General features: G+C 35.7%; 3 protein-coding genes across 6 annotated transcripts; 1 reads left to right on the forward strand and 2 right to left on the reverse strand.

The window, feature by feature from the left end:
- Positions 1-3,526: 3,526 nt before the first annotated feature.
- PRD3 (putative recombination initiation defects 3) lies at positions 3,527-8,060 on the reverse strand. 2 transcript variants are annotated; one of them, XM_086651005.1, is made up of 12 exons: positions 7,659-8,060; positions 7,400-7,556; positions 7,145-7,304; positions 6,773-6,907; positions 6,497-6,549; positions 6,179-6,373; positions 5,791-5,832; positions 5,634-5,686; positions 5,076-5,124; positions 4,505-4,586; positions 4,272-4,380; positions 3,527-3,806 (listed from the first exon to the last, which is right to left on the reverse strand). In XM_086651005.1, the coding sequence occupies exons 1-11, from the start codon at positions 7,721-7,723 to the stop codon at positions 4,274-4,276; spliced, it is 1,098 nt and encodes a 365-aa protein (XP_086507131.1). In that variant the 5' UTR covers positions 7,724-8,060; the 3' UTR covers positions 3,527-3,806; positions 4,272-4,273. The 2 variants fall into 2 exon arrangements, with proteins under 2 accessions (XP_086507131.1, XP_086507130.1); XM_086651004.1 differs by having other exon boundaries at positions 4,971-5,124.
- Positions 8,061-8,489: 429 nt separating this feature from the next.
- LOC147535368 (ATP-binding protein) lies at positions 8,490-12,456 on the reverse strand. Its single transcript, XM_086646745.1, has 5 exons — positions 10,724-12,456; positions 10,542-10,618; positions 9,649-9,760; positions 9,414-9,530; positions 8,490-9,038 (listed from the first exon to the last, which is right to left on the reverse strand). The coding sequence occupies exons 1-5, from the start codon at positions 11,627-11,629 to the stop codon at positions 8,685-8,687; spliced, it is 1,566 nt and encodes a 521-aa protein (XP_086502871.1). The 5' UTR covers positions 11,630-12,456; the 3' UTR covers positions 8,490-8,684.
- MURE (ALBINO OR PALE-GREEN 13) lies at positions 11,202-17,043 on the forward strand. Of its 3 annotated transcripts, none has more exons than XM_086646742.1 (6): positions 11,202-14,682; positions 14,885-15,001; positions 15,214-15,389; positions 15,519-15,664; positions 16,055-16,275; positions 16,904-17,043. In XM_086646742.1, the coding sequence occupies exons 1-5, from the start codon at positions 12,813-12,815 to the stop codon at positions 16,071-16,073; spliced, it is 2,328 nt and encodes a 775-aa protein (XP_086502868.1). In that variant the 5' UTR covers positions 11,202-12,812; the 3' UTR covers positions 16,074-16,275; positions 16,904-17,043. The 3 variants fall into 3 exon arrangements, with proteins under 3 accessions (XP_086502868.1, XP_086502870.1, XP_086502869.1); XM_086646744.1 differs by having other exon boundaries at positions 12,813-14,682; positions 16,055-16,363; positions 16,506-17,043; XM_086646743.1 differs by having other exon boundaries at positions 12,813-14,682; positions 16,055-16,299; positions 16,862-17,043.
- Positions 17,044-18,885: the final 1,842 nt, after the last annotated feature.

Here is an 18,885-nt window from a genome sequence, read left to right on the forward strand (position 1 = left end):
TTTGTCAAAGAAAGAATTCTTTAAAATTAGGTCAATGGAGATTGCTAAGCATACTTGCCTAACTCAACTAATGGTGGGTGGATTGGTGACTTGTCCAAGATGACAAATCCTTTTACTTTTTTTGTTGGGGCCGATCTTGAAATAGCTTTTGACTCTTGAAAGATGAATAACCAAATATTTCTTTCTGTTAGCTTTGGTTTATTAGGTAGGAGATATGGTAGAGATTATGATTCAAAGGCTATGAATATTCTTTTTCGAAGCAGTCATATATTTCAGTCTAAATGTCAAATAGTTACGTACAATTTTCCATTCAAATTCTTTTACTCTTACAAGTGGTTCTCAATTTGAATCATCTTATTATCTGATGCTATGAATCTAAAATGTTACCTATTTGTAATTACAACTTAGATCTCTAAAAATACATAATTTTGACGTTTTTAATATTTGTGTAGAGATTGAGTGATAGATGATTTAGCATTAACTAGAGTCTCATTTGATTTTTGTAGTTTTTCTTTTTGGATCTCAGGTGAGGTTGCTCTTTGGAACAAAAAAGAAGGTGAGGTTGCTCTCTATGTCAAATGATACTAGATCACTAAGAAGCAATGAATATTTCTTAATCCATTTTCATAAAACAACTAGATAAACATGTTTCCATGTCTTCACAAACATGATTTACACGTGTAAATGCACGCGCTTAACTTATTTTTTAATAATTAATTATGTTTCTATGGACATTTATGTGATTAAAAATAATACATTTGTTTACCTTGAATACTATGATAACAAAAAAATTGTTCTTCATGACAAGAATTTGAGGGCAACTAGTGTTTTTTGTGATAATCCAATTCTAATTCTTGAAGACACAAAAGAACTATCACTAAAAATAGATATTCATATGAAACTTTAAAGTGAATAAAATAAGAAAGATAAAAAATTAAACATCAAATAGTGTAAATTCTTTAAAATCTATAATATTACTGTCAATTTAGGAACTCAAAATACCTACTTCGGGAAAGTTGATATTAAATAAGAGAAAACAAAGAAAAATTACATCTTTGAGTGCAGGAAAATTAGGAGAAATGTCGAAAGTTTTAATATAGTTGAATTTTGAGGTAGTAAGACAAAAAATGGGGCCTTTAAATACAATGTGGTCCTCTATTTATGCACCAAAACCATATGACCCAAGGCTCTAAATAAACTTGTCATGTTTTATATTGGGTCTTGATTTGTCCCCAAATGAAAGACAAGGGTACAATAGTCAAAATTGACATAATTAAGATAATAAAGAAGTGTAAAGAAATGTTAGTTTAAGTTTACAATCAACAAGTGGCAGGGAAAATTATATAGTATCATAAGTGCAAAAAAAAACACTATTCACGTAGTCAGCAGAAAAATTATATAAAATCATAATGAAAGCAAAGGAAAAGCATTAATCTAAAACCGTCGGTAGAACCTTTATTTTTGAAATATAAAATAAATATTAAATGGAATTAGACGATTGAAAGTTAGAAAATTACTTAAGAGATTATAAATAATTAACCCATGGTAAGAATTAAAGTAAAAAAAAGAAATTGTTGTTTTATTAAGTGAAAAATCACATACTTGTTTTTATTATGTCTTTAGGTTCTTAATGAGACAGAAAAAAGTTGTCATTTAATTTGAACAATTCAATACCCAAAGTAGGTTTATTTCTATTATTTTATTAGTATGTGAAGTTGCCTTCTATCAGGCCTATGGAAATATATATATATATAAATAAAATAAAGTGAAAAGAAGAAGAGAAAATAATAAACTACTATTAGAAAAAGAAAAGTGAACTAAGAACTGGATAACAAAAACAAATATTTATGGGATAATTCTACTTCAACCCATTATTTTCCTTTAATTCTTTTCTTACACCATATTTACACCCTTCTAGAATGACAAAAAGCTAATCATATTGTAATAGGCATCTCATCATTCTCACAACAAAGAACAAGACTTTTGTATGATCACTTTTTTAACCCCACCAATTGCTAAAGACATGATGGTAAACGAATGATATTTGTTCTTCCTTTTCATATTTCAATCATAATTTTAATAGATTTGCATTATTTTCCTTGTGAATTCATATAGTACATCACAAGATATAAACAATGAATAGAGTAATCAAAAGTGATACTTGCAGCCAACGTTTGGGCCGACCTTTGGTCCAGCGTTGATTGGAGCATCCTCTATGGCTCTATCTCTTCCTCACTCAGCTGATCAGGGCCGTCCACGTAAACACTCAGGCCTGATATTAGCCTAGATCTTGGGGTCGTTAACATTTTTATAGAGTTATACAGCATAAAGAAGAATTTAGGGGGTGGGGTTGGAACAAGTATTCCCATAACTATATTATTAATTGATATTCCTGGCAAATAATGTTAAGATCTTGGATAGATATGTTTGATAACCCCACGACCATTTTGAAAAATAGTAATATTTTGGGATTTAACTAGAGATCTTCCTGCATTAGTTTTGCCTAGGATAAGCAAAACGGAACAAGTATAGATTAGGTCGAGCTTTGACAGGCTTAAGATTTTGTCGAGATTTGGCTCAAACTACCAAATAAGCTTTATATGAACTCACCCATTATCAAGAGTAGAAGACAAGCATGAACCAGGAGTGTGTGTGTGTGATATAGATACTCTCTAAAGTCTAAATACAATGATCTCCACGAGTGAGAAAATAGTTCAGCTAGTTTTCTTTTTCTTTTTTTTCCTCTTAGATCTGACTCGGGTTGAATTTAGTTTTTGACCAACTCGTGCATACAACTTGTCCGAAAGTCTGACACTGATCGATTTTGGATCCATTTTAGCTAGATCTATAATAAGCACAAATCAAGAATCTATCACCATCTTCATCAAAAAAAAGAATCTATCACCTAATATAAAGCTAAAATAACTACCCCTGAATAAAATAAGGTAGACTCAGACGTTGCATATTCAGACAAAACATAAACACCACCTATGATTAAAAAAAAAAACAAAAAACATAGAAAAACATAGGATTTCTTTAATTAAAAAAAAAAAACTACTGTTGGTAGTGGGGAAAAAAAGTGTTTATGAAACAAAAGGTTCATTGTAATAGATAAGATCCTCATTCTTGGTTGATCTCTCTTTCTAAAGTGGGGAAATTCATTATAGACCAAATGGGGGAGGGTATACTAGAATGAATTGACAATAAGTGACGGAAAGTTAGTTCAACAAAAAAAAAAAAAAAAAGTGACGGAAAGTTAGTAAAAACCAATGTGAACAAAGAAAACTGTTAGATGTCTAAACTTTAAAGTTTCTTTTTCCCTCTTGTACTTAATTTCATTCAACAACTTGTACAATTCAGAATAGTTTGATTTTTCTCATTTCAGTCAATTATTTTCATGTTTTTGTAAGTGTCTTGCTTGGTTCAAAATTTTGAAACTTTTTTTGTTAAATCATGGTGTACTGTCCTTTTTTCAGCTAGAGCGACTCGGTTCTCAACTTACCAAAATACTCAGACAGTAATATTGTTTGAATGCCATAGCTAATCTTAATTTTCATTTCTTTCCCGAGTTCATATTTTGATTTATGAATTGGTATAATTCAGTTTCTGATTTGGTGAGTTAACTAATTGAATCCAAAAGAAGAACAATATAATATGATGCTTTCTCACCTATTGAAGATAGGGGAGGGGAGGCGTGAGATCACTTCTATATTCTTATGGAGGTGTAGTTTTCATTTAGCGACTCTAAAGTGGAAGGAACCAACTGAACCAGAAAGCTTTCGCGGCTTGCATTGAACCTCTTGTTCCTGCAGTAAACCAATAAAAGTACAAAAAAAAAACATCAAGATTATCGGTTTAGTATATCTCTTGATCAAATTGACATAATGAATATAAACTCGGCATCGTAATGACTAATAGTACCAGATTCAGCCACTCGTCAAATAACAGTTTGTCAGTTATTACTTATCGTTTTATTCAGGTATTAATCATGGTTTTTCAACAAAAGTCATGCTTCAAATGTGTTGAGGGAGATGACTATCACTCATCAACTTAAGATCATCTTCATATGAGCCTCGTAAACAAGTTTAACCATTCATGTATGTTAATTAGGTTTACATGGATCCTGACATGTTGAAGTTATATACAACAGTAGTTTACTAGTATCGGTAGCTTCTAAACGTTTCTTTTGTGTTTTCCTTGGATGCATTTACTGAAAAATAAACCCGAAAAGAGCTACTGGATTTATCAGATGAGATGTAGATTTTAAGTACCTTCAGTTTATAATTATAGTATTGCAGTGCTTTCTCTTTCTCCTCCTTGCTTTCTTCAATATCCGTCGAGCTTCTCCATTAATTTCATCTGATACGGAGCTTCTGGCACCTTCAAAATAATAGAAATGGGTATTCAGTATATTTTGACATCATCACATATATCCAAACGTCAATAATCCGATTCCAACCGATGCTTCATTATAGAAACGCCAAGTGAGTGTAATATGGCATACCTCTTTTTTTATCTTGAAGCAAGCAGGCAAAGCCTTCATCAATATCTTCATCTGATTCAATGATCACTCTGCATCCTCTATCCTGTGATTAATGTAAAAACGACTCTAAAGTCTTTCTCAAACGTATTTAGGTAATGTATAGAAGTGAAAATAAAAATGTGAATCTTACAGGTGCTGATGTGTTTACATATTGGACAAACTTAGCCGAATCCATGTTATATGCAACTCAATCAACCAGGAATCATGATTATTCGCTTATTATATAAATTTTTCTTTCTTTTGGAACATCAAGGACTTACAAATCAATTTCGGCAGTTGCAAAGTTTGTGATTAACTCCTCAGACTGGAGTTGATTAGGACTTCAAGTCGTAAATTTATTTTGAAGGAGAACTCGGAGATTCCATAAGACACTACTCCGTTTAACTTCTAAAGTGAAGGGAAAGCTTTTAATCCCTGACGAACTTACCAGTTCTATAACTGGAACTTCCTCGACTTTCTGCTTAATATTAGAATGTCTACTACTGAGGGAAACTGGTTCATATTTTAGCAGAAGTCGCTTTTCCACTTTTACCTTTGGAGTAAGAGTTTTTCTTGTATAAGCTCTTGCACCTCCAGCTTTACTGAAAGCACAAAAGAATCATTTTAAGAATGCAAAAAATAAAAAAGTAGAGATTGAAATAAAATCACAGTATAATCTACTTTTCTGACTTTCCAACCCGTTTTGCTTCAGTCATTCTAAAATGAAGCAACATTAAGGACCTAACAATGCATTGGATATCTTCATATTGCATTAAGCCGATAAATTGGCATCGAAAATTTTGAAACCTTTGTCTCATAATAGTTGTTTTTGTATGGCTAATGCTTCCTACATTTCACAATTCACGAAGACGCAGCACCTTAGAATTGTTGACGACGTGAATCGTGATTTACTGTTTGTGCAGATGCAAATATAAAAATGATTCACGAAGACAAATGATCATAGATTCATATATTTAGCTTGTTTAATACAAGAATTATTCACTAGAACCAAGCAATTTATGAGTTAATATTTTACTAAATTGGTGAATGGCAAAGGAATCTTCCTAGAAAAATAAATTGGTAAGACAAAGAAGATAGCAATAGAACCTACTTCCCCATCAAAGGTTGCTTGTTAGGAGATGGAATCAGGTGGTAGTCTCTCCCCTACAAAATATGCAAGATGTAAAAGTTTAAGAATGCAGTAGAAGAATTGATAATCCAAATCATCAGTCAATCAGTAAAGTTTTAGGTAGTAGAATGCTGGGTACCAAATCTTTGTTGTTAGAAGGTCCGAGACTGCTCGTTATTGCCTACAAAGAGATGACCATCTTCAGCACAAGCATACGCGGCAGGGTATAAGATTTATTTACTTTATCATTCTATACAAGATTGCACGATTCATGACCATCATGTTTGCTTTCAATTGTGCTAAGTTAACCGACAGAATAGCAATTTCAATATTGAGTTTTGGACATTTTGAGTTCAGTTCAGCATTTTCTACTTTATCCCAAAACTATCAAGGACGTGCATGTTCGTCTGCAGTTTACTTGATAACATATATGGCTCTAGAGGGTTTTCATGATGCCAGTGACAATAATTGGAGGAATGTTAATCAACATGGCTCGGAAAGTTCAATGCTCTATTTATGATACAGACCTTCACTTCTTTGGTGAAGGCCCCACAAATTTCACTTTGTAACTTTACAAGTCGGGATTCAATCTGGTCGGGTAAAGTTTCAATTGCAGAGATAGTCTCCTGCAATTTGTATTGGCGTAGATCCTCTCTGATTTGATCGGGTATAGATCTCAAGCTTCCATCAAGGCTAGCTTTGATATCTTCCTCTGCCTTGAGCTGGTAAACACGATTTAGTACATTCAGAACTCATTAGAAATTAGCTTATCCATGAACAATTTGATAACTTGAGAACCTCAAAAGATAATGTATGAAAAATTCAAACTGATCGATATTTATTACCATCAGCTGCAATGATGTATCTTGAGCTACCAACTTCTGTTTTACGCCTTCCGCTGCACGACAACACAACAACTACATCAACTACTAATACAATGATGGATTCCTTCTGGGACCGATATTACCATACGTGAATAACAATAACATAATTTAATCTATTCAAAACCACAATTAGTCAATTAGGTCTAATTTCTTTGATAACTTTCACAATTTATATAAACTAAGAGTACCATAGACCACCAATAACGAGAAATTATGCTGAAGAAACAGATTACTTACTCTCTAGTGATACCTCCTTTATGGATTTGTTTACTTGCATGACATCACTCTGTACAGAATCTAGGATTCTTCCGAAACGATTTATTGAAGTTTCAATGACTCCAATCCTGTGTTCAAGTTCTTCACTAACCTGACCTGTTCAGAATAATCAAATTACGATGAAACGTTCAAACCTAACTGTACGGCAGTCCTAAACACAACCTTGAATGACATGCCTAATCAAGTAAATCATGCATATATAGATGTTTGAACAGTAAATTATGCTTCATAATAAAAGTCATTGTCTTTTTTTGATCGGTTTAAGTTATTAAAAGAATATGATAAATTGGATTGAAAGACTTAAAGATTCAATGACTGAGGAAGTAGGATTACATCTATGATCTGAAGCAGGAGGAGCTGAGTTCCATCTATGCATAAAATTGTTAGAAGATCTTGAGATCGGCATTTGATTCTCTTCACGCACATAAGAAGAAGTTGGCGCCAAGCAAGAAATCCTCTTAGCTGAATTCTCTCTTTCCTGAGAACCAAATCGCTATATCCACAACGCAAACAAAAAACAAAAAATCAAAATCGCTATTCATATTTTTTTTCAAATCTGAAAACTTGAAACAAAATCAAGATCCTAACCTGATCGTTCAACGGATTTTCATCAAAAGAATTTTGAGAGAGTTGAGAAGATAATCCCTGTGAAAACGATTGCTGAGACTGTTGCGATCGAAGTTGAGATGCTTGACTTTTACCAAAAACTGAAGAATCAGTTCCAGAAGCAAGCGCATTTGGTCTTCTACGAATATTTTTCAAAGGAAACATAATAGGGATTCAGGTGAAGAAAGAAACGATTTTAAAACTGAAGAAGCTTAAGAAATTAGGTTTTCGTATCTAAAACCTGGAATGAGGAGGAAGAACTGAAATTGAGTTCAAATCGCATGCTTTATTGATCTTCAACTTCATTTATAAGCTTTTCGACGGATCGCGATCTCAAATAAAGAACGATTGATCCGAATAGTTGGAGGATATTGTTAAGAACTCCTAGAAACTGAATCAAAATTTGGAGTTCTAGAGACAGGATATCAGAACTGATTAGGTTGAAGTGAAAGAGGGAAGTTTTGGTGCGATTTTTTATTTCTGAGCGGGAAATTCTGTTCGATAATCGAATTGGGGAATTTATAGAGAGAGCGGCAGTTATGTACACCCACTTTCTGAATAAGTAAAGACAATGTAATTTGGGCGACAGCGATTTCCGTTACCCACTCTGAGTCAGACCGCAGGCGGGGTACATGTTGAGTCTGACTTCTTATTGATCACATGCTTTCTTCAGACTTTATTTAATATTTAAAGAGAAGTGCTAAATAACCCGATTTTTGGGGCCGACCGTGGGCTGAAAGGTGACGCTAGCAGTCCCCACTGGTCAAGCCGATTCTCTATCCTCGTTGCCTAACCAATTGGGGGCGGCCATTTCACCTTTCAGCTCGCGCTGGACCCCAAAAATCGGGCCACTTGCCATTTTTATGAGTATTAAAAGATGGAGTGAGGTTTCACCTCTTTGAGTCCAACCCCAAGTGATTGGGACAGGATTGTCTTCACCAACTATGACTTTGAACGAAGACCCATTTTACTTGTACATGTTTCTTACCTATTAGAATGTACTGGAGCAGACAAGCATCCTAATCTCCAGGATGAATCTTCAGATCTTGACTATTTAAATTTTCGACTGGTCTTAATCCTCAAACATATACAAAACATCTCTACATAAAATATCATATTTACATCAAACTATCAACTCAGATAGAATCCATAGCTTGTTACTTATTTTCAGACACTCGTGGTAGGTAGATTACGAAGAATAATGAAGGGAAGATTATAAGATACATCGAGTTGAGCTCCATACGAAACTGAAATGGACGTTGAGAATTCAGATCTTAAAATGCAGCAAGCTTTCCATTTCAGGAAGCTTGCGTCTAACGTTCTGATTCCTTGTTGTACGAATTGGATTCATTCCGAGTACTTTCCACGGCCAGCAGATATGTCTCACTCTACGACGATTACTCCTTTCTCCTCTACTGTCAGCTTCTTCCAATTGCTTTGTTAGTTCTTCGATTTGATCACGTAATCCTGCAGCTCTACTATCTGCTAATTGAAGAGATCGTTCGATGGTTTTCTGGGCAGCCATTGCTGTAGCTGCAAGCTCTTCTTTTAGCTGCAACTTCTTCTTCACAATATCTAGTGAAGCTTTTGTTTGATTCAATTCTTCTCTGAGAATCTTTGCCTGGACATATGCAAGTTCTATGTTACAGGAAAAATCTTTCGAATAGACAACAAACCTCCTACTCATATGGGTTATGGGTTATAAGCATAAACAACAAAAGCAGCTCAAATTGGAACGGGAAATTCTGATTCAACTCTTAAGTATTTCGGGACTTGAAACTCAGGTCTAGCTTGGCCAGGCTGGAGCCGGACTTTGAGGGCGGAACTTATATGCTTATATGTATGTAATATAAAGCAATAAAACATGTACACTTTGTACCACTAATCGTCCATATCATATCTAAGAGCAGATTTTAGCATCAACCAACCATTAATTTTCATCATCTGCGTATAACTGTAAAAGTGTCAGGAAGTACAAATAGCATTTAGAGTTTACCTCTTTGTCGCGTTGGTCGATAGCATTTTTTCCAGCTTCAACTTCCAACTCACACGCTTCCCTCCATCTAGCTATCTCTTCTTCTGCACCATTTATTTCCATCAGAAGCTGTTCAACCTTAAAAAGGAAAACAAGAAACTAAGTTAAGGATGAATTGCAACAATTAATGAGAAAATTACCAGAATCAACCTCCTCGCTGAACCCTCTTTTCAGTAAGAAATAGTTACAAGATTACATTTTGTGCTAGCATACAATCTCTTTCTTCCAAATCTTTTATGTAGGATGTAAGTTCTTCAATTTTCTGAGCTTGTTTTTCTGCAAGACTTTGAAGTCTCTCGGTGTCTGATCTGTCAGACGATAGATTGTTAAAAGTCAGTAACTCGGTAAAGTCCATTGATGGATAACATATGAAGATACACGGAAGAACTGTCAACCCGGTAAACAATCTAAACATATGTAACAAGATGTCAATAACACCCTTACGGGCAACAGTATCCTACATGTGTACGGGGTTGTCTAATATGGTGAAAATGAGAAAGGCCAGAACTAGGAAAAAGGTATTTACCGAGTCCTTTATTTCTTACTTAACCTTGTCACTTCTATATCACCCATACTTACAGTATGCATCAATAAGTGGAACTTTGTTATTCCGAAGTTGGTAGGTGCTGGCACAATTTGTGCATGCAGACACAAGAAGTTCACAGATTCTCATATTATACCCAATGAAGTATTTGCAAGAAAAAAGGACACATCTCATGGACCTAAATGGAAAAAAAAAGATAATTGCAGAAATTGACCTTATATAAGTGTTTAACCAAAATATAGCAAACCAATATCTACCGCAAAAATCTTAAATGCAAGGCGAAGACAGTTCCTGGTCCAAGATTGTGGACTTCCAACTCACAACCAATTGGTTAAACGAGGTCGTGCCTAAAACTTATATACTTGGTTCCCATGCTAGTATGATTTGTGTGCTACTACTCCTCAACGAGCCATTACGTATTCAGCACAGGCGGCCTACATTATCTTCCGTCAGCCCTATATTTTCTCTCAATCACTCAAACTCATATAAAAAGCAAAAGCAGAATGTAACGTGCGATTTCTTCTTTAGAATGAGCAACTAAATACCTTGAATCATCCAAGGATCGCCTTAATTCACTAATTTCCAGACGTAAATTCTTCATCATCTTCTCCACAGTTGAGGCCTGGTAAGGAAAAAATAAACAAGAAATACTAAATAAGACTATTATCCTTCTATTAAATATGTAATTATCATACCAAACCAATTAAACATGAGACTAGAACAATACCAGACTAACAGTCTCTTCTTCACATTCACTGACATTCGAACCTGAATTATCGGACAAATCACCAGTTTGAGGACTTCTCATAAACCCAAAACTAACCTTAAACAATCCCCTCTCAGCAAACTGTAAAAGTGGAACCCTTTTTTGCTCACCATTTTCTCTCAATTTATTTAGGGTTTTTTCTACTGATTCCTTTTCTACTAAAGCAATCCTGAGCAAACTATTAATATCTCTATTCTCTTCTGTTAAACTCACTATACTATTCTCTAATTCTCTTTTCTCCTTCCTTTTCATTTGTTCATATTCTAATAACCTCGATTCAACCTTCATCGATAACTTATTTACATACATCATTTCTGATAGAAATCTCTTTGATTCTTCATCCAAATCGTGTTCTTCTGTAATTAGGTTACCTTCTTCAACAAATTTCTCAAAATTTTCTTCATCCATTTTATCCACTATTCTCGACAAGCAATCTTTTATAGAAGAAATTGAATCGGAAACTTGAGAAAAAACATGAAGTATCTTACTGTTTTCCTCCTTCAACTCCAGATTTCTCTTCATAATCACTAATTTCTCTTTTGATTCATCATCTATCTGCTTCATCAAATCAACTTCACGTTCTCTTGTTGAAATCTCCATTTCGTTGATCTCCTTGCGAAGATAGTCTCTTTCGGTTGAGATTTCTTCCACTGCCTTCACTAGATCTTCGTTCCGTTTGAGAGCTTCATCATTTTGTTGCTGAACAATGATGAATCTGGATCTAATTTCCTCATATGATGTTCGAAGAGAATCAAGCTCGATACAAAGATCGTTATTCCGAAGCTGTGTTTCTTTAACATCTTGAGATGGATTTTGGTTTTCAGTAGACAAGTCTTCTCCGGTTGGATCTTCTGGAACGATTTCCATCCTATCGATGACCAAATTAGGGCAAAAGTGTCAGTGTTTTCCATCTTCATGATTCTTACTTGAATCCAGAACTCAGAAATCCTCTCAACTACCATTCAAAACTAAGAAAGACGATTAGGTGGGAATTCTTTTTATGTTAGAGAGTGACAAAATTTGGCGGGAATACGGAGAGTTTAGCGCTAGGAAATACATGTTCGGATGCAAGAGGGTTATTATCGGACCAACATGAATGTTATTTGGGCAGAAAATGGGAGGAAAGCTGATTTAGCCGGCTCTCACTGGTCCAGACAAGTGAATAGATAAATACTCAAACTAATAGGTCCAATTAAAGGTCAACTTTCAAGTTTTGTATGGGTTAATGTACCGTGTTCATGGCCTGTGATAAGCTTAGCTAAGACGTTGGATAAGTCAAGTCTCTTTTATTGATCCGCTCATCTGATCTTCCATTATCTTCACTAACATCGAGAGTGGTTTTGGTTTCAGAAAAGACCATGGGGGTGGGCGCTCTGAGTGAATAAGAAATGGAAAGCAAAGAGAATTGATGATTCTAGTTTGATTGATAAAAAACTAGCGAGATGTCGATACGGGAGGTTTGCAAGAATTGAGTGGGCTTACCAGTAAAGCAACTGGTGATTAATTGGGGGAAAGCACTCACCCTAAAAAGATTGTCCTAGTTCTCTTGACAAAACATTTCGAAAGAAGAACGTGTCGCCAAGACTCCGCTTGTTCCCCTTTCTTTGATCACGGACAGTCTATCTCGTTCGATCTGGATAAAAGCTCGTTATCTAGTATTTTGTATTTCGTTCTTGTGTAGCAAACGCTGACACAACGACACACTCAAGCCAAGCTTCAACTTATCAGTTGTTCTGCGCTAGTCATCAAAGTCTAGACAGCATAATATTTGCGTTTCGTGTAGCTTTTTCTCCTTGTTATAATCAAATGATTCAGAATAAACCTAATTGAATAATTCACCCAGAGTAAGACACTACAATAATATCGGACTCCAATGAATTCAAACCTAGACATAGATCTGAGAAGAGGGGAAAATTTACCCTATCAATTTTTACTTTACAGATTATGAACATTTACTGACCCTTCACATTGTACCACCATGGCACCAGCCCTATCCTTTCTCCCTCAATAAGCGAAAACCCCCTCCAAAACCCTCTTCTCTCTCTTCCTCATGGCTCTTCCATCTCTTTCTCTCTCATCCTTCTGTAATTCCAAAACTTCAATTTCTTCCTTCCTTCCCAAAAAGTACCCAACTTTACAATTCAAACCCATTCCTCATCTTCTTCAGTTTACTACTCGAAGACCTCTATCAGTATCTGCCGGACCAAATGGAAAATTCTATCCAACTCCTGCTGAAGACGACCCACCCGAAGCTCCTGAAGACACAGGACATGGTGTTTCAAAATTCCAACAAATTCATCGACAAGCAGCTAGAGCTCGAAAACTTCAAGAAGAACAATTCAAGAAAGATCAATCTACATTTCTATCAGCTATTGCTGATGTTGAAGATGCACCAGATGATTCAGAAAAAAGTAATCTTGATAGTTCTGGTGATGATATATTTGGAGAAATTGATAAAGCTATTGCTCTAAAACGTAAGGAGTTTGTTAAACAAGGGCTTTTAAAGCCAAACCCTAAGAAGAAGAAAGAAGATGTGGTGGGTTCTGATGTGGGTTTAGAAGGAATTGAAGAATTATCACCCGAAGAAGTTGTGGATTTGGATGAAATTCAAGAGCTTCAAGGGTTAACTGTAATTTCTGATGAACCCATTGAAGGGGAAGAAGATGTGGATGGTGAGGTAAATGGTTCAATTTCTTCTTCTGTTTCACCATTTGATCTTGATTTTGATAACTATGGAAAAACTAAACCTAGAATTTTAGAACCCAAGTTTAAGATGACTTTAGCTGAATTACTAGATGAAAGTAGGGTAGTACCAGTTTCTGTTTATGGTAATTTAGATATTGAGATTACAGGAATTCAACATGATTCTAGGGAAGTTTGTGCTGGTGATTTGTTTGTTTGTTGTGTTGGGATGAAAACTGATGGGCATTTATATTTGAGTGAGGCCGATAAACGAGGGGCTGTTGCTGTAGTTGCAAGTAAAGAAATCGATATTGACGAGACTTTAGGATGTAAGGCTTTAGTGATAGTAGAAGACACAAATTCGGTTCTTGCTTCTTTGGCTGCATCATTTTATCAAAACCCATCAAAGAAAATGTCTGTAATAGGAATTACGGGGACAAATGGGAAAACAACTACGGCATATTTGATAAAAGGGGTATACGAAGCAATGGCTTTAAGAACTGGAATGTTAAGTACTGTAGCTTATTATGTTCACGGCGATAACAAGATAGAATCACCTAGTACAACTCCTGATTCAGTTCTTACCCAAAAATTGATGGCGAAGATGCTTCATAATGGAGCTGAGACTGTCGTTATGGAAGTTTCTTCACATGGACTAGTACTTGGAAGCTCGGATGAGGTTGATTTTGATGTCGCTGTATTCACAAACTTGACTACGGATAAAACAGATTTTTTCCAATCTGAAGAGGAATATAGAGATTCAAAAGCCAAACTTTTTGCGAGAATGGTTGACCCAGACAGACACAGGAAGATAGTAAACATTGATGACCCAAATGCTCCGTTCTTCATTGCACAAGGAAACGGGGATGTGCCAGTGGTTACGTATGCGATGGAGAATAAGAATGCAGATGTTCATGTATTGAAGTTCGAACTCTCACTTTTTGAGACTCAAGTATTGGTTAATACCCCTCAAGGGATATTGGAGATATCTTCAGGGCTTCTCGGGAAGCACAATATCTACAACATCCTTGCAGCTGTATCGGTTGGTGTTGCTGTCGGAGCACCCTTGGAAGATATCGTTAGAGGGATTGAGGAGGTTGATGGAGTGCCGGGTAGGTGTGAGTTGATAGATGAAGAACAGGCATTTGGTGTAATTGTAGATTATGCTCATACACCTGATGGGTTATCTAGACTTTTGGATTCTGTAAGGGAGCTTAACCCACGAAGAATTATCACAGGTATGTATCATTTTCGTCTTTCTACCCTATTTCCATAGTTTGTAGGGTTGTTTTGATACTTAGTCCTATTACCCCAACCAGACTTTGCCGGGCCAGCGTAGTGTACTAAATATTATATCTCCTTTTATCTCTTTTAAGTTGGTTTAGCCAGGTATAATTTCTTCTTTCCGCTCCTGACTGGTTATTTATGCTTTAAATGAAGTTATCGGCTGTTGTGGTGAAAGAGACAGAGGGAAGAGACCCTTGATGACAAAGATTGCAACGGACAAAAGTGATGTGACTATGCTGACTTCTGACAACCCAGGAACTGAAGATCCATGTACGTATAGTTGATATACATATTAAACGAAGTACAACTACTGAACTATATTCTTTTCACCAGCTTGCCGACATAACTTAATCTACCTTCTCCTTAGGTTTTTCATTATATTTCCGTCTTTATATCATCAAATAAAAGACATGTCATATGATTACTATTGGACCAAATGGTGGTGGTTTTAAACTAACTTTGAGGTTTCATATCTTTGTCAGTGGATATCTTGGATGACATGCTGGCCGGCGTAGGATGGACCATGCAGGATTACTTAAAATATGGTGAAAACGATTACTACCCGCCTCTTCCAAATGGTCATAGGCTTTTCTTACATGATATAAGACGGGTAGCTGTACGAGCTGCTGTAGCCATGGGCGAGGAAGGCGATATGATTGTAAGTGTCTAGCATCTTTTCACCTTATTTCTCAGGTCAAGGATCAAACAACTATCCAATTATGTGAAGAAAGAATAAGGTAAAGAATTTTTGATATTTTCGCTAAATAAATTGCTATATGTGCTGAAGGTGGTCGCAGGTAAAGGTCATGAATCATACCAAATAGAAGGTGAGAAGAAAGAATTTTTTGATGACAGAGAAGAGTGTCGTGAAGCATTGCAGTATGTTGATGAGCTCCATCAAGCTGGAATAGACACGAGCGAGTTCCCATGGCGGTATGTCGGTCAACTGTTATATCTAAGAAACTCTGTGCCCAGAGAACATATCTTCACAACTCACACTTCTATACCCTAAAACCCCCAAAGCCCAAACTCTAAGCCCCACCGTCTGAGCTCTGGAGTCCTGACTCCCGAGTCAGTTGCATGTCGCACTGTTGTTGATCATTTGAGCCACCACGCTCACGTGAGGTGACTCGTACTAGAAGTAACAGAGTTGCACTTTTGAGCCCCTAGAAAGCCCTATATTTAAGTTTTCACTCTCTAGCCATTTATGGTTTACTTCTACTTTCTGATAAAATATGATTCTTTTGTTCAAGCTCTAGATGTTGCATGTTTATTTAATGATTTTGATTGAAATACACTCTCACTTCATTTATACTTCTACAGGTTACCAGAGAGCCATTGATATTCAGTTGAATAGATAGAGTTGTAACACGGCATGCCTCCCTGTTCATGGAGCCAATTGTTTGAAAACATTAGGGGATTAAGTAGCGAATCCCCATTGATTGAGCATCGGAATACAATCCATGTCGACCTCCTATTTACTCATCAGTGACAAAGACTCAACTTCCTAGCGATGGGTCAATCACATTTTTTCAGTAAACAAGGTATGTTCTGAAAACTTGATTATGGTTTACCTACTCCTTAAATAGAGATAACTGGAAAATGATTCTTCGACTTTTTTATATGGAACTTGTGAGAATAGTTCCACATGGGAGAAGAGCGATCTAGCAACCAAGAATATAATGTCTAGGACCTCTCCACTCATTGCCAATTGGTTTTGAATTGGATGACCACAAACTTAACATGGTATCAAAGCTAGGTCCAAACATGATAGGCTTTAAAGCCACACGTGCTCCACGTCACCCAAAGAGAAAAAACACGTGATAAGCTCAAAGAACGCCACACGTGAGGAGGCGTGTGAGAATAGTCTCACATGGGAGAAGAGCGATCCAGTAACCACGAATATAATGAAAGACCGCCTTGCATCTAAGGTCAAGAAATTAGATAGATATTAATAGTCATTATGAAAGTTTTTTCTTTGTCGATAATGGCGCTTTCTAGGATGGATTAAGAGATGAGGGACTTGGGATTCCGTTTTTGTGGACTCAATCTCTACTACGATGAACAAAACTTATGAAAACTTTGGCGAACCAGACCCCATTACTTTATATGAATTCTGTTACAAGGTAGAGATGATTTGGTTACTAATTTTCTTTTATTTGTTTCTATCAGCTGAGAGGTTCGGACAGAATTTCGGGAGTTGGGATTCTCAGAAGAAAAGAGGAACCAGGTAATATATGTATAATGTAAGAACATGTTATCATTCTGGTTGAAATGTAATTCACAATGTTGGGAAGCCCAAATTTTCTCTCTCTCTCTCTCTCTCTCTCTATTCATGGTTCCAAGGTGATGGCTGGGGTGTTAGATCAATTGTTGGGGTAGGGCATTAACCGCCTACGGAGACGTCTAACTCAAAACCAATTGGCAACGAGTGGAGATGACTTAAATATTATTTGCTTGGTTGCTACATCACACTTCCCATGTGGGACTACTCTCCCACGCCCACTCAAGTGTGAGGTTTTTCGAGTCTAATATCTGTTTCTTTTTTTTCGTTTCGGGTGACGTGGAGCACGCGTGAGCCTAGTTCTGATACCATTTTAAGTCAAAATCAATTGACAATGAGTGGAGATGACTTAGACTTTATATTCTTGTTTGCCAGATCACCTTTCTCCTATGTACGACTGCTCTCACAGGCATGCTGGTTGATTTCAAAGTTAGATCCAAACGTCACATCCGCATTGACCAAAAGATCATATACAATTGTTCTTGACAACATATGTTTCTTGGAAACCCCCACGGTTGTTTGTCGAAAATCTCAAATAATTTAAACTAGGACCCTGTACTCTGTCATGACTACTTGTGAGTTGAGTTATTGGTTATGGTTGAGTTATTGGTTATGGCTCATTTAATCTCTTCTTAAGAAGTGGCCAAGTGCAACTTTAAAATGTTATTAATACCTTGTCAGGACTAATATTGACTTGTTCTAAGCAAGTATATGTGTGGGCACAATCTCAACATGGGTGCAAGATTTGCAATGTGAGGAGGGAACATTAATGTTTAAGGAGATGGAAAGTAAGCAAGTTTTAGAAGAATGAGTCAATGAGATATATTATTGGAGAAAGAGAGAGTGAGAGAGAAGAGGTTATATTGGTTGAACTTGAAGATAATGAATGACTAGGGAAGAAAAGACAAAAACCTATCATGAACCAATTCATAACATAATATTATTATTATTTTACTAAAATTGTATTAAATTAACATTAACAATAGTAGTAAAGTAATATCTGTACAAATCTATCACTGTCCTTGCATTAAAAAACAGCACCATGGTTGTCTAGGTTGTTGGATTCGAAGACAATTGAGAATCTCAAAGTAAATAAACCAAATCTCTCTAGAACACAACTAATCTATAAAATCAATAGATGTAAAAGTATTGATAAAAATAATATGTATATGTATATATTATGTACTTTAAAAGTCAAACAAAAATTTAATGCAAGGAATATACTAAGCATAATTAGAGCCTGTCAATTGTAATGGAGGTTTCAACAAAAAAAAAAAAAAAACTTGAAATGGAGGTATTTGATGTTGATGTTGGAATTAATTAGGTGTATAGGAAGGAGGGTTTGCTCTCCTCAATATACTAGCAAGAAGCCAAGAACTAAACAGGGGTTACTCTAATTGGATGGCATGGATGCTTTAGGTATCTCTACCTCTCTGGCTAGCTACTAGTTTAACCACCAATCATTCTCATTTGACTTTTCAGCCGTTACAAGTATATTTTTTTCTTCTCAAATAAATTCTTTTGGAAGATAATATACAGTACTAACTTATAAAAAAAAAATAGTTATACGTTTTTTTTTTGTTCATCGAAAAAAAAACTTATAAAAAAAAAATAGTTATACGTTTTAAAGGTTAAGTGTGGTTGTCTCTTTTAATTTTATTCTAGGCTTGACAGAAGAGTGAGGCTAGTAACACAACGCCATTTAATGTGTATCTTTCTAATTTTCAGAACAAATGAAGTTGAAGTACCTCGAAGCGTCGTAAATTAAGAATCAATCACCGAAAAATGGGGAATGGATAAATTTTGTACGCTGGTTTTTGTCAATGTTTCAGACATGGGGAACGAAGAACTAGTGACTCTTAAAAAAATG

The sequence above is a fragment of the Eschscholzia californica genome, unplaced genomic scaffold, assembly GCF_041429995.1.
Source record: "Eschscholzia californica isolate CP2 unplaced genomic scaffold, dmEscCali1.0.p SCAF_6, whole genome shotgun sequence".
Lineage (NCBI taxonomy): Eukaryota > Viridiplantae > Streptophyta > Magnoliopsida > Ranunculales > Papaveraceae > Eschscholzia > Eschscholzia californica.

Coding starts and splice junctions, on each gene's coding strand:
- LOC147535368 (XM_086646745.1), bottom strand. CDS start 11,629: ATGGAAATCGTTCCAGAAGATCCAACCGGAGAAGACTTGTCTACTGAA. Junction 10,619..10,723: donor AAGAAGAGACTGTTAGTCTG/GTATTGTTCTAG, acceptor TTTCCTTACCAG/GCCTCAACTGTGGAGAAGAT. Junction 9,531..9,648: donor ATTGTATGCTAGCACAAAAT/GTAATCTTGTAA, acceptor TTCCTTTTTAAG/GTTGAACAGCTTCTGATGGA.
- MURE (XM_086646742.1), top strand. CDS start 12,813: ATGGCTCTTCCATCTCTTTCTCTCTCATCCTTCTGTAATTCCAAAACT. Junction 14,683..14,884: donor CCCACGAAGAATTATCACAG/GTATGTATCATT, acceptor CTTTAAATGAAG/TTATCGGCTGTTGTGGTGAA. Junction 15,002..15,213: donor CCCAGGAACTGAAGATCCAT/GTACGTATAGTT, acceptor TATCTTTGTCAG/TGGATATCTTGGATGACATG.
- PRD3 (XM_086651004.1), bottom strand. CDS start 7,723: ATGAAGTTGAAGATCAATAAAGCATGCGATTTGAACTCAATTTCAGTT. Junction 5,833..6,178: donor CCTTCACCAAAGAAGTGAAG/GTCTGTATCATA, acceptor ATCTCTTTGTAG/GCAATAACGAGCAGTCTCGG. Junction 5,125..5,633: donor AAGCAACCTTTGATGGGGAA/GTAGGTTCTATT, acceptor TTGTGCTTTCAG/TAAAGCTGGAGGTGCAAGAG.